The sequence below is a fragment of the Lepisma saccharinum genome, chromosome 21, assembly GCF_977018435.1.
Source record: "Lepisma saccharinum chromosome 21, izLepSacc3.1, whole genome shotgun sequence".
NCBI classification, from domain to species: domain Eukaryota; kingdom Metazoa; phylum Arthropoda; class Insecta; order Zygentoma; family Lepismatidae; genus Lepisma; species Lepisma saccharinum.
Window position 1 is genome coordinate 36,255,513 of NC_139249.1, and position 15,839 is coordinate 36,271,351.

Below are 15,839 nucleotides of genomic sequence, written 5' to 3' on the forward strand. Positions count from 1 at the left end.
AGTTTCCATCACAGCTAGGCACGTTATTCTCTCATATTCACTAGCATGTATTCCACTCTTCTTTCATAGATTTCAACAAAACTTGCATAAGTATATTGACAAATCTTATACAGTTTTGTCATTAGATAAAATACTCTAAAAAAAAAATGCTTCATATCTTGAATCTGCACTCTAGACTTACAAATCGAATCTTAATCATATTGCAAAACACACACACGTATTCTTTACTTCAAAGCAGTAAACTTACATAAACACACCATAGAATAAGCACAAGTGTATTTTGTTAATATATTGTTCAGCGACACTAGTTTTAGACAGTAGATAAGCATATAAAAAGTGGAAGAATATAATTCTCGGCATTGATATATTTGAAAGTCTCGTACAGAATGTAAATTGTTTTTAGATTTTGACATTTAATGGGGAAAGAAAATTAATGTAAGATGTTACTTAGATGAATATTTTTTTTGTGGAACTAAATGATCAGCACATGTGATATGTTTCTGTAGGTATTTACACATAGTTGTTGTAGGTTCAATACCTGGTGAGGGCACATAGTGGTTCGGATCACACTTTAAACTGTAGGTCCAGTCCCAATTTGCCTATCTATGCACAAAGTAGACTTAAACTTCATACATAGTTGATCAGTCTGTTTAGAAGAGACTTGAACATAAATGCAATATATATTGATTACATTTTAAAGTATTTTAAAAATGACTGCGTGATATAACCTCACTGGGACATTTCAGTATTGTGTGTGCAGTGTTGAAAGATATACCACAGCTCTATCAATAGGTTTTTTTCTCTTTGAAGTATCATGAGCATATAATTCATGACAATTTAAATTTCCTTACATTTTGCCATTTTCACTAGCGTACTGGAAAAGAATTGTCTTATAAAAGAAAACACCAGTGAGATGTTTTATGCACAACTTTTAATAATTTTGACCATCTACAGATTTCCATGTAATTAAAAATTAACAATAATAATGCTTGACAAAAATGATCAAGACTTAGAAATATTTGTAGGTATATTTTTACTCTTGAATTGCAACTAGTTTCTCCACCTTATGATACATCACAAGTTTAGATATCCAATTGATATGTGTATTGGTGGTAAAAGACTGAGTGTACGACTATCAAATTCTCATTGTTAATGTTTCAATCCAAGGTTGATCATCGTATGTGTTCATTAATTTAAAAAGTCATACTTTGGATAAGGAAAATACTTAGTGTTGTCTTCCAGCATTAATATCAACCAAGTGTGATGATAAATGGAAATCTTTGAAGTATTTCCATGATAAGTAATTGTTTTTATGAACAGCAAACCATAATGCTTCTCAAAGCAAGTGAAAATTAGAATAATGTATGTTAGTGTGTAAATGAGAGGTGATAAAATGAACTGCAATAATTCCCGTGGAATTCCTCTACTCTCAACAACATATAAAATATTATCTAACATTCTTTTAGCAAGACTAACCCCATATGCTAATGAAAGTATAGATGATTACCAATGTGGATTTAAACGTAACAGGTCAACTAAAGAGCAAATTTTTCACATCAGACAGACACTTTAGAAAAAGTGGGAATATAATCAAAATGTCCATCAGCTATTCATTGATTTCAAAAAAACATATGATTCGGTCAAAAGAGATAAATTATATAATATATTAGTAGAGTTTGGAATACTTAAGAAGCTTGTTAATATGATAAAAGTATGCACCAGAGAAACAGAAAGTAAAATTTGTGTGGGTATTAATGTGTGTGACAAATTTACAATTTATGATGGGTTAAAACAAGGAGATGCATAATCTCCATTGCTCTTTAATTTTGCCTTAGACTATGCTGTTAGGAAGGTAAAAGAAACTAACGAAGGACTAAATAAAGGGTATGACTCAGTTAGCATATGCAGATAATCTAGACTTACTGGGGGATGATGTGAATACAATTAAGAATAATGCTAAAATATTTTTCAAAACTGCTAAAGAGATAGGTTTGGAAGCTAGCAAAGAGAAATCTAAATATATGCTTACAGGCCGAAACCAAGTGTTAGGTAGTAATCAAAATCTAATTATTGATAACAACTCGTTTGAACCAGTTTCCAAATTCAAGTACTTAATAGTAATACTAACAAATGAAAATGATATTAAAGAGGAAATAAAAAGCAGGCTTAATTCAGGAAATGCATGTTACTTTTCTCTTCATAAACTTTTGTCTTCTCGTTTAATATCTAAGAAACTAAAATTTAAAATATACAAAACAGTAATTTTGCCTGTATTATTATATGGATGCGAAACTTGGTCCCTTACATTGAAAGAGGAACATAAATTGAGAATACATATTTCAAAATAAGATCCTTAGGAAAATATTTGGACCTAGAAGGGATGAGGAGACAGGTGAGTGGAGAAGGTTACATAATTTAGAACTACATAATTTGTATTCATGTCCACATATTATTATAATGATTAAATCAAGAAGACTTAGGTGGGCAGGCCATGTGGCAGAAATGGGAGAGGAAAGAGGAGTTTACAGGATTCTTGTTGGGAAACCTGATGGTAAGAGACGTGTAAGAAGGCCAAGACGAAGATGGAGGGATAACGTTGAGATGGACCTAAAGGAAATCTGTAGGGATGGAAAAGAATATATAGATCTTGCTCAGGATAGGGACAGATGGAAGGTCTGTGTTGCTGCAGCCATGAACCTTCGGGTTTAAGAAAGCTAGAGAGTTAGTTAGTGTGTAAATGAGGAATTCGTAATCCAACACTATTTAACCTAATGTGAATTGTCTCAATATCTAAGCTACAATGGTATTACTGGAGTTTTATGCTCCATGTGCACATTCTTTATTCTTAGAAATCTTTGTTTGAAGGAAAATACAGTATATTATCAGTCATTGCAATATACTGTAGTAATATATTAATATTATATGTTATTCTTGCTAGGCATATTTGTGTATATTAGGTCATAAGTGCATATTTTATTTTTCATAGTTTAGAAATTTTTAGGTCATAGAAATCCTAGCTTTAAAATGAATCTAGCTCTTGTTTTGTACAGATAGTGTTGATTTGCTCTTGTGACACCTGTTTGCTTTGTTCGAAAGAATAGAAAAAACTTAATTGATTAACCAATTTTACAAGAACAAATTTCCTGCATGCTCTTGCATCCTATCAGTGCACCATCCATTTCTGTGCTTGTGTATACGGGACTGTTCCTGTTTGTTTTTTAAAAACTCTCCTGCTTGATTGACCGTGAGTTTTCCTCCCTTTGCAACACTTCAGCGCGGCCTAGGAAGTCCTCCGATGCCGGGATGTCAGTAAGTGCCATCACATCACCTGAGCGAGTCGGGAGGACACGGACACGTGTGTCAGGAGTATCACAATCTCAACGTAAGTTGTTTTTCATTTAGCATATGTACTAGAAAAACTTTTTTAAGAAAATGCATATTTTATTCACTAAATGTATCAGATATTTAAACACATTCATTACAATTTTCCATCAGGAGATGTACTGTATTTACTTATTTATTACATCTTGTAGCTTTGTAGCCTTTTCTACTACTTAACCATGTTTACATCGAAATTTCAGGACACAAAAGTTAGAAAACAATTTAAATGTATTACAATTAACATAGAGTATAGTGATCACAGTATGTAAAAACAAGAAACGGTTAAAAAAATTCTAATACACAGAAAATTGCATAAAAGTAGAAGTGGTCTCTGATTTAGTGCTGCAACGCCAGAGTCCCGAGATTTGAATTCCCAGGTGTGGTCCTCTTTACTTTCTTATTTCTTGTATCAGTTCATAATTCATCCTCATCTTTCTACATTTGACACATGAAATCAATTGTCTCTTCATATTTTTTTAAAAAAAAGTTTATTCCTAGATCTCTATATTTTGAAACCAGGCTGACATAGATCTTCTTTAGAACTTATTTCGTCAATTGTTAAAAATAAAAATATACATTTTTCAGGACCTTTTCCACTTTTTAAGTTGATAAGAAATGCATCCAGTGATGAAAAACAGGTTTGCATATGTGTGTGTGTTTATGTACAGAAAATATATTCAGCTATTGAATTTGAAAGATGTGTTGATCACAGGGAACTGGGGAATGTTCATTGTACATAAATATATTTGATCATAGGATGTGATAATCTGTCATAGTGTTTATTTTTTAATACAATAACTTCCACACTAAAAAAAAACTTTGGGGCCTGTGTTTTATTACGAAATTAGAAAGAAAACAATAAGAACATCAAGAAGTAAGACTTTCATGAACCAACTGCAGGATTTTAACCAGGAGGCCATGCATAAGGTAACATATATTATGCTGCAGGAGTTGCTGAACACCATGTGGTTCTCAAGGTAGAGAGAGACATGTGAGATATATGCTTCAAGAGACTTGTATGTGAAGAACTTGCTATGAAATGAACATAGATTTAGCATGCTTACGTTGAAATCAAATCAAAACAAAAAATGAGCAGATTCGAACCCAAGATGAACATTTTGATGTGTGTGAATGAGAAAAATTGTTTTTTATCTTTTTAGTGTGTTAATTACTGAAATATTTAGAAGTGAAAATGTAATGGAATTCGTATGTTATAGTAGTAATTGTATTTTGTCTGTTTTATTGTAGTAGATTTTGCGGGTTAAGTGGTAGAGCAGCCACAGGCTGAACTTCGCCCATGAATAAAGAAATTCTAAATTCTAAATAGTAGGAATGCAATAGAATAAATGGAAATTTTGCATTTTACAGCAAGCAGTCGGTCAGGGTCTCCATCGTCTCGGCTGAGTTATGCCACGTACTCTGCTGCAGGTGGAGACAGCAACACCGTCGGCCGGCCGAGAAGGCTTTCAGGAATTCCCCGGAGCACAGGAACTAGCCGTGAAGCCAGCAGAGAAACAAGCCCCAATCGTTTTGCATCTCACGACAGGAGTTTCGGGAGCAAGTTAAGGTAAGGTAGCATCTCCACCATTTTTTTTCTTAAAGTGAAAGATTACCATGTGTTAATGTGGCAAACTGTTGAATGTAATAGCATTAAGTGTTAGCTAAATAAATTATTATGGTGTAAAACTTAGTAAAATAATTTTGACATGAAGTGATAAACTCTACAGGATATATTTTACAATTATAGGCTATTATTGTAAGAGAAAGTGAATGCAAAATATTGTGTGGCAGCTCAGTGGTCAATTTTCTATCTCACCACCAATGTTCCCAGGTTCAAGTCCCCAGGGTGACCGTGAGTGTTCCTTGTGACTGTCTGTTCATCAATTTGATATAATCACCCCTCCTCCTCATCATTTCATCATCCAAATCATCACAAGTGGCAGAAGGATGACGCTAAATAACAAAATTAAAAATACAAAATATTTTATGTAATGATGTTAATATTTGGCAAATTTATTACAAACAATATTGGCAGAATGAATAATCATGATTTGAACACCATATCTAACCAGCTTTTATTTTTACACATGGTCGCAAACATATTTGTTACTCCCTCTGTCCCATAATTATTGTCCGGTATGCCAAAATGGTAACTTTTTATTTAGGTTAATTTGGATACTTGATCGGCCAATTTTGTACTTATCCTTGAGTAATAACGTTGTACGATACATTCCCGTGTTTAATTTACTTCTTCTGTATACACCAATGTCACAGTTTGAATATGGTACAATTATTATGGGACAACAAACAAAAGTGTACCGGACAATAATTATGGGACAGAGGGAGTACTATATTGATTTTTTTCATTTTTCTTGTGTGCAGGTTACTTAAGACTAAGTTTTGGTTTGCACTAATATTGAAAGTTTTCATAATATATACTCTGTGATGTTGTCATGTGAGAACCAGAGGAAACTCAATTTGAAGTGCCGGCCCCGTGGCGGAGTGGTTAACACATCGCACTACGATGCCAGGGGTCCTGGGTTCGAATCCTGGCCTGAGCATGGATGTTTGTAAGTGTCCCATTCATCAATTTCATCGTATTATCATTCATCCCCATCTTCGCAAATTAACCAAAAATGGCACAAAAAGCGAAGTAAAATAAAGAAAGTCAATCAATCAATCAATTTGAAGATCTCCCTTTGGTGTCAGGTCAATGTATCCCTATCTCTTCTCCTTAGCAGTAAAGTAGAGTTGCATATCTCCAGTTTACTTTTTTGAAAAAGATATGTCGATCTGATTTCAAATAGAGTTCTTGAAAGTGAGTAAGTATGTTAAAAAAATGAACACATTCTTGGAGTTATGTTCCTTTGGTTGTCACAAGACAATATTGAACTTCCAGTTTTCCTTTAACCTTTACTCTGCCGAGGTGGTCGTCAGAAAGTAATCCCGGTTTCACTGAGGCCTTTGGCGCGAATTTTAAATTCGTACACTTATTTGACAAAAAAATGTTATAACTCATAGACTATTTGACCAATCTACTTCGGGTAACTTTTGTTTTGCAGCTAAAACATCAGGGCATGCAACCGTGCAGAAATCAAAACTCCAAAGCCAATAAGAGGGGTTGGGTGGACCGCGGTCCCCAACTTTCAATGGAAAAAATCATAAAAATGGGGACTTTGTTTCACATTCTATAATGTAATGCACCCAGGAACATGAAATGACTTTCATTCGGTTGAGAAAGGACCATATTTTGAAAATAAGGCTAAAGTTTGCATTCCCTTCCCAAAATAGCGGTGGAAGAGGGGGCAAACTTCCCATTTTTGTTAATTTTTCATTGAAAGTTTGGTGGCGTGGCCCACCCAACCCCTCTTATTGGCTTTGGCATTTTGATTTCTGCACGGTTGCATGCCCTGATGTTTTAGCTGCAAAACAAAAGTTACCCAAAGTAGATTGGTCAAAAGTCAACCAGTTATAACATTTTTTGTCAAATAAGTGTACGAATTTAAAATTCGCGCCAACTTCCATACTTAACTTTGGACTCGGGGGAGGGGGTGCATCCACATGACGTGCCAAAGCTTCGTTTAACCCACTGTAAGTGTTTTCGACCGAACAGAAAAGTATCAAGATGATAAAAACCAGGAATTTTGTAATCAGCTGCATGGTCGAAATATCGACCAAAATACGAGTAAAGGTTAAGTCTTGTTTATATTGAAAAATGAATAATTCAAGTCTATTTGGGTGACTATTGCTTCTTTACTTGAATACAAAGTATAAAGTCGCAGTTTTAACTTTGAGATGAAGTAAGCTGTTAAGTATTCTAGAATTAATCATTTTACTCTCTGTACCACAGGGGTAGGTCACTGCTGGGAATGACTCAATCAGAGAGGCCTCCACAGCCTGCAAGGCCAGTGATGGCCCAGAAGATCCTTCAGCAGAGCAGGGAAGCAGAGTCTGCACTTGCAGATGCCCTGGTAATATACATTGTAACCAAGTTCTCTCTCTTACAGCCGTATTTTCCAATACCCCCACCCCCATGATCTTCATGACACTTTACTTGTTCTGTGGTTTCTCTGCACTTTCAACAATATTTTGGGTAGCAAAGTACTGCTGAAAAGTGAATTGATAGAAACGTAAAATTTTTGCAGATTTCTTGCATAACCATGTTCGTAGTGGAAGTACTATTATTAGTAAAAACCAGTGCTTTCTTTCTTAGAAGAAATGTTCCGGTACTGTTCTAGTTTGTTTGTCCTTGTGTTCATCATAAGAACTATTCAAAACATTATGGTATGTTGATAAATTATCACCTATAAAAAATGTGCCGGGACAGCGTACCACCAGAAAAAGAGCACTGGTATAAACTGTTATAACTGGCATTTTGTTTTATTTTATTCATAGGCCTTGAGAAAGTGATCATGAATTGCATCAATTTAGTTACTAAGGGTATAGTTTTTGTTACTATTATTAGTGAAACGATTTTTAGGTTTGTAAAACTTGTTTTTATTGTCTGAAATGAGAAATTTATTGGCATGTTTTGTCTAGTGTTTGTAATATATTTCCCGAATGAGATTCTTGCATTTGATTTTGTATATATGGTGTTATCCACTGCAGCAATTATAACCTACATACTGTATACTGACATTATACATACCCAGTCTGTTCAAATGATTTCTTAAGCTGATGTTGAAACTGCCAATTGCTTCGTTACTCCAGTTATGGCTGTATGTTTTCATTCTTATGTAACAATCATTATTTCTTAATTATTGTCCTCCGGGCGCATACTTTATCGGTATCGGTCCAAATTTCATATTGGCCCATCCCTACTATAATGTATTTTTCATTAAAACTATGAAAGGTAACGTAATTTTACATTGTATCTAAAGATATCTGTTGGGCGGTTACGTGGAGATAGGTAATTTACTAAAAGTAAGCTTATCAAAGTAAACATAATTTTATTTAAAATATTATACTTTAGAAATAGTGAATGAAATTTTCTTGCTCTTGTATTGTAATTTTACATAACCCCCTTCCTTTGCCATCATCCCCTTTTTAATGTGCATTATACTACTCATTGTAGATAAAGTCAAATGTAGCAGTGGATAACTCTTTACCCTTAGTTATGTGTGTTTTTTATTGGAAGTTAGTATGAGGAAAAGATAATTTTTATGCAAGATATATATATTGCTTTTCCTTTCCGAATTTTAGAATGTATGTATTATAGTGTAATTTAGAAAATTCAGGCTCCCGTTGCTTGCTGATGCAAAAGCTGTTCGTGCATGTACTTATTAACAGCATGGTTTCATGTGGCATGCATTGTTAATATTGCTGTACATGATGCTAACTGAATATGTAAACCTTTATGAAAATATCTGCATAGTTATGCGTAATCTTCCAAGACATTATTTCTCCTGTGAGGAGAAAGTTGTTTTTTTTTTTCTGTTCTGAATTCTAATTATGTTTTGGCAGTATCATTCCACAGCTCACAAGTATAAGCCGAAAAAAGTTTCTCTCTCAGCATTCTTTAAGGGAACTTTCTAATGTTAGCCTTTCCACTTGAGCACACAAGTTACTTTTAGCAGGTGTCTTCATACACATTAAATATTTAGATTGTAAAATACCATGTGCATTACAAATTGATATTTATAATCCTTTGAAAAAAATTAGTTAACCTTTAACGGATGGCTTGTTCTGTTCATCTCCTCATAGTGCTTGTGAACATCTCGTACTTCATTAAAATTTCTTGTCATAGCATCAGATTTAAAGGAATAAAAGAGAAGATTTAAATTCATTCCCAAATTAAATAATTAATTCAAAGCATTTATTATTTATAATGAACGCAATTGGCTGATGCTTAGTTAAAGAGTCAATTTTTCAATTAATGATTCATAATACATTCAGAAGTAAAGTTCTTTACAAGTTATGTAAATTCTTCAATTCACATTGTTTGACAGAATTTTCATTAATTACTTTTTGTCATAGATGACAGATATGACAGACAAGTATTAATGTTATTACACACTTCAGACTACATCATTATAGTCTTAACCAGTCATTCTTAAGTCTTGTGTTAGTATTATATCCATACAAAAGAACAAAGTTTAACATTAAATATTTTGCAATCAATGGATCCTGCGTATGATCCCTGGTGGAGGCACATAGTGGTTAAGATCCCACTTTACACTGTAGTTCCAGTCCCAATAAGCCTAAAGAGAACTTAAAAAAACTTCCCCATGTATTGCTACAATTCTATTTTCCTGTAGTATGTTTCAGTATTTTAGTGTTCCATATGACGAACCCAAATGTTCACAGAAATTCAAATTTTTCCATAAAAATATTATTTGGTTATTCATGATTATGATGACGACATACACTATGACCTTTCCACCTTTATAGCCAATCACATTGAGTGCTTGTCACATGATCTCGCCAGCAAAGGTTCTGGTTTAGAGGTCTGGCCAGGGGATGGGTTTTCCAACGTATTTGGACTCGCACCTGTTATACATAACATGTTGCTCATCCACTTTCATCACATTTAACCTGAGAGGAGAAAACTAACACTAAAAAAAAAAAATGAATTTTTAGAACACTGTGTTCTTCTTTCTTTTAGTGAAGTTTAGAGCTTTTTCTTTGTGAAATAATTCTTGAAGCTTTCCTTTCGGCGAATATTGAAGAGGTTTTCTCGGGCAATCAGCCAGGTGATTTCCGGAAAGGCTTCCGAGCTTTCGAGAGCTAACATCACTCTCATCTTCAGGGAAAGAAGTGCAGAGATAAGTCAGGGTGACGTTATATGTATGTGATGTGGGAGGGGTCTGGTGTAGATGGCGGGCCAATCAGGTGGCGTTTCTCTGACGTCCGCGCTCCCAGTCGACTATCACTAACCAGGCTGGGTCCAGTTCAAGTCCCGTGTCCCTGTTGAGGTTGTCCTTTTCCCTGTGTATGGCTATTGCTTCTTTGATGAGACGGTCCCAGTAATTTGATGATTTATTGATGATCTCAGTGGTTGTGAAGTCAATTCTATGGCCCTCCTGGATTGAATGTTCAGCTAACCCTGATTTTTCAGGATGAAAATTCTTTATGTAGCTGGTGTGTTCTTTGCAGCGCTGTTCGATTGGGGGGGGGGAAAAAAACAACTCTGAATCCTTTCCGGAAATCACCTAGCTGATTGCCCGAGAAAACCTCTTCAATTTTTCTTTGTGGTTTGTTGGATTCACTACTATTGCATTGGAATCTTTTGAAGCTCGGAATTGTATGTTACCAGTTTCTGCATGTTACGTGTGTCACATTGTTTACAATTTATGTTTCAAATGCCAATATACAACTGAACAAGCACTGAAAGCTATATAAATTTATTAAGTGCATATGCACCTATTATGTTGCATGCTCAAGTTAAGTGAAGTGATTGATGTGGAGTGTGGTATGTGCACATATGTATGTGTGTGTGTGTGTGTGTGTGCATGGTTTATTCGTTTCCATTGATAGTTAATTCCTTTACTAGTGAGTCAAAATAGTGCATAAAATGTAGAGAATTTGATGCAATGATGGAAACTGAAACTCGGAACCATGAATCCATGAGTTTTCGTTTTTGAATATTATTGTAGGCAACTTGTTTTTATAATTAAATCACATCAAGCTCATAAAATCCCTTGATCCTCTCAAAGCAATGTAAAGGTCATAAGCTACCCAATGTAATGTTTTGGTACATTTGAAGAGTTCTGAAATTAGAACAAAAAAAATAACACATTCTGAAAAATCTGAATTGTCAATCACCATGGCATTAGGTATTGGTCTCAAGTTTCTTTCAACTTCCGATGAGCTATGATCTACACTGTCCATATTATGTGTGTATTTCTAATGAGATCTTCAAATTCTCCAGCATCTGATCTGAACTACTGACTAATTCATCTGAGTGCAGAATTAAGAGGCAAATTCTTTGTATTGTGTTAGATGTGAAGAGTTAAAGATTTCATTGCATCTGCAGAATGTTAATGAATAATTTTCAGTAGCATGGTCAATATATTATTATACTTTTAGCTACCTAGTCATGTAAAAAACTAATGAATTGGGCAATATTTGTTTAGAAAACTCTGAAACCAATATTTAACAAATTTTATCATTAGTAGTGGCAACACTGTAGCATTTTCTTCATGCCCAAAATAAATATGCCATAAACTTTTCTGTTTGTATATTACAAATATCAGAGATTTCATGTTTGAGGGAATAAAAGTTGCAATAGCAAATTAATACACTAAAAGGAAGTACTCACATAATTGCAAAATTGATTTTTCTACTGTTCTATTAATTCCGGTTGTTGCTGCCACTATCTCCTCTTGGGAACCTGTTGTGCTGTTGCTTGGAGAGGTTTTTTTTTTTTTGTGTGTGTGGACTGCTGCTAGACACTGTTGTTGCCTGCTTCCACAGACCAATAGACCACAGCTTCCCAAGAGGATAGTGACAGTTGCCACTGAAACACCATAAGAACACCATAAGAACCAGTTTTGCAGATTAATGGGTACTTCCTTGTAGTATATTTATTAGATTGTGAGCTGATTCATAAGCAGTTATGTGTATATATGTGTGGAAAAGAAATAAAAGTGCCTAAGAGTTGACTGTATTGCATAAATGAAATTTAAAACCACATTTCTTAGGGTTTCCTGTACAAGAGAACAATATGACACTATTGTATATGAATTATATGTTCACTTTTGTGAAAGTGATGTAGTCAATAGGGCATCTGACTGCCCACCTGGAAACCCCAAGTTTGATTCCTGGTATGGGTGATCTCAGGTGGAGATTCTTCCAATAATGTCCTCTCATAAAACAGCTCTGTGGCTCACTCAGCCTCAAATTACTAGATAGAAGGTAGGGAAGGAGGGTATAAAGGCAGTCAGAGCACTGTGCTGTTAACATCACCTCCACCATAGCCAAGATTGGCAATATGCAGGGGACACTCCCACCACACCTTTTGTTGTACCTTCATGGCATGGTGCAGTGCACTGAATGAGATATAATCTATGTATCACTGTTGTTGAAAGAAACAATGTCGCAAACTTATATTCACTTCTATTTTATGTTCAGATGCAAATTAGCACTGATGAATGAAAATATGAAGCTATCTAGGAATATTTAGTTAGAATAATTTTATTACAACGATATAGTGCCTTCCATTACATGTATATTGCTGGACCTCCCCAGTGGCATGGTGGTACCGCTGCCACCTTGTAATCAAGGGGTCCTAGGTTCAATTCGAAGTGGTTCAGATCCCATTCTATGCCTTAGGTCCAGTCCCGATCAGCCTACCTATGTATAAAATTGGCTTAAAACAAATGTTAATGTGTGTACTGTTAATCACTTTATTGGTTACGTTCATATTTTCAATAATGCTTTGTCAGTGTTTCTCACAAATAACTCTCAACAGCAATCTGCTGTTGTGATATTTACACAGCTTCTGTTCTGCATGTTTTGTGTGCTGTTCTGTGAATCATGTGCAGCACTTAAATAAGAAATCTCAGCTAATACAGAAAAGAAATAATTTGAGGGATATTTATCTATCAAATGCTTTAATGCTATCGTCTTTTTAGTAATGGCACGCTTCACGAAATTCATTTGCAGTTGTGCATGTTGTGCATGAGTGAATCAACTTGTGTCGTCACTAACACCAGAGGGAGACCTGCAGTAATACATAACCTTTCTTAATCCACAGAATTTTGACAATTTTGATGATTTCCAGCGAACACCCAATAGGAAAGCATACCGGCCATTTGACGACCATTCGGACGACAGCGAAACTTCCAGCGTGTGCTCCGAAAGATCTTTTGATTCCTATAGGCGGCCGTCTGATGTAAGTTGCATCTGTGTATGTGTTTACCTCTTTTACAAGGACTCACGTAAGAAAGGTTGTAATTATGTAATTATATGCACTGAAAGCATCATTTTACTGGTATCTTGTTCTTGCACACATATTCAGCTATATCTGTCGTGCATGCTCTTCAATAAGCTTCAGCTGCAATACTCTATTTGCACTAAATAATGAACATATATCTTATGTATTTTCTTGTATTATGTAGACATACAAATTTCATTCTTCTCTATCTGTAAACGTGATATTGCTTTAATATGTAGTTCATATTGATTGTAGTCTTACTGATAGGTATCTTCAGTATTGAAAAGTGTTGTGTAATTTTCACGTGCATGTAGCTTACAGTTTCTGGGCATTGTACAAAATTACATGTTTTCTTCACTACTTTTTTAAATGGCGAGTTGAAATGCACTTTGTATTTCCTACATATGTCACAAGTATGCTTCTTCTGGAGGACATTTCATGTACAGCAACAAAGCCATTTCTGCAAATTCCCCTGTTTGAATAATGCTGATATTCCAAATTGTGAAAAATGACATTTGTGTAGAGCATTCAAGTGATTCTTCATGTGGTTAGCTTTCACTGTTGATATCTATAATAGTTTTGTTCATGGATCTCTAGAACTAATTATTTCTAAGTAGATAAAATATTTCTGAATGTTTGAATATCATAGGAGGGGAATTTCGGAGAATTTTTCTGCTGCAGGCCAAAAGTCTAGGACTTGAATTAAAATTATGTTGCAAAGGAGCACTGCTGAACTGTGTTCATGTAAGAATCACTAAAAGTCATTTTTATCTAGAAATTTTAGCCTTTCATTAACTAGCATACATACGTAACAATCTCCAGGTGTCTATAAAATGTACTGTTTGAGATCTATAATTAAAAGTAAAAACTTCATTTTCACATTTGGCGGAAAATGCATACTTATGGAACTATTACTAAGAAAGTAGATGAGTAAGATTGAAGAGGGAAGAAGTATGCATGTTCTGATGCTGATCTTTATGTGTACGGAAGGCAGAAAATAATGAGTAAAAGCAAACTCATTTGTGATTTGCTACCGTCAAAATGGCATGTTAAGATTTAATACTAGTTGAACACCAAGAAAGAGGGCAGTAACCAATGTCAAAAGTTGTTTGGAAAACTTGTATATTTTTACATACTTAGAAAGAATAATAAAAAGCATTAGAATAGGAACGAAATCGTACATTTAACAGATGAGAGTCAAATGGAAGTTCTTAAATGGAATATACTTTTCTTTCTTGTTGGAGTCATGTTGATAGCAGCAAATAAAGGTAGGTTCTCCGATGCTGCATGCTAAAGCCTGGAGAGCATGTTGAAGTTAAAAACTGGAACATCTTGACTTCATAATTTAAATTGCTTTGTTGAAAAATGTGTGTGTCGAGGTTTGGCTTTAATAACAGAATGGACAGTTCTTGCTCGTTCCCATTTGTATTGTACTTTGAATTTGCAATTAAAAGATAAGTTACACCAACATTGTTTTGTGGAGCAAGATAAATTGCTGCCTTATTTCTTTGTCAATAACATTTTCTTTTTTTGTACAGTAATTTTGCTGTAAGAAAAGACTAACCATAAAAATCATCTAAGTAAATGAAAATAATAATGCAAAGTTGTATTGATAAATTAGTTATGACTTAAATTCCTGTCAAATGATAGGCATAAAATGTATCCATGAGAGGTATGGCATGTCTAAAGTATATTATTTTATTATACTATTTATGTTACGATAATTTAGATGCAGTAAGATATTGTGTGTAGTAACGACTATGAGTTCCGATGTGGATGGATCACTGAAATTAATCAAATTAAATAAACAGGTATGCAGATACATAAGCACAGTTCATGAGTATATTAATTATTACACTAAATAATAAATTTTTAAAGAATTCTTAATTTAAGTTTATGGATTAATTACTAGGGTTGAGCTGATACTTCTCCAGAGTCTGTGCATCTTGCGAAGTCTACAGGGGCACGTGGCACTTCCGCATACTCGAAATAACCTGAAAATACATAATTTTCATTATTTTTTGCGAGAGCATTAAGAGGAGAAATATATTTTGATTAAATGTTTATCTCGTGTAAAGTAATGAATTTTTATAGCAAAACTTCGGTAACTTGATATGGAAAACTTGCATGTTAAAACTTATACGAGGGTTGCTAAAGAAGTTTCTGCAAACTACCACCAACAGTGGCGCTAGTGTTCCACTATTATGAAAATCGGAAGAATAGAACTTTTTTATGTTTAAATTATCTTGGATTGTTTGTTTAACCCTATTCATTTATTTTTCACAGCAGTTTCGTGTGAGAAATGGAAATTTCTCATGAACACTTTCTGGCAATGATTTTTTATGATTTAAAGTGTAGTTTAACACCGAAACAATGCATCTAGCGACTTAATTTGGCTTTTGGGGATGAAGCACCATCCAATAGCACTGTGTACAATTGGTTTTCCAAGTTCCAGCATGGTCGCACATTTCTCAGTGATGAATTTCGTGAATGTCGTCCATCCACGTCTGTTGTTGCCAGTAATGTGGATGCTGTGCGTGAAATGATTGAGAGAGAGATCGGCATGTGACATACCGTGAGA

The 15,839-nt window shown here is 34.5% G+C and overlaps 1 protein-coding gene across 8 annotated transcripts in view; it reads left to right on the forward strand.

Annotated features, from left to right (window-relative positions):
* Positions 1-15,839, forward strand: part of chb (CLIP-associating protein) — a 391,332-nt gene that overhangs the window by 346,756 nt on the left and 28,737 nt on the right. For 6 of the 8 annotated variants that reach the window (XM_083142339.1, XM_083142344.1, XM_083142340.1 and 3 more), the window contains 4 exons: positions 3,275-3,382; positions 4,750-4,948; positions 7,232-7,352; positions 13,079-13,216. In XM_083142339.1, coding sequence (XP_082998465.1) covers positions 3,275-3,382; positions 4,750-4,948; positions 7,232-7,352; positions 13,079-13,216 — 566 coding nt within the window. The remainder of the gene's footprint in view (positions 1-3,274; positions 3,383-4,749; positions 4,949-7,231; positions 7,353-13,078; positions 13,217-15,839) is intronic. The other 2 variants (XM_083142341.1, XM_083142346.1) reach the window with 1 other exon arrangement.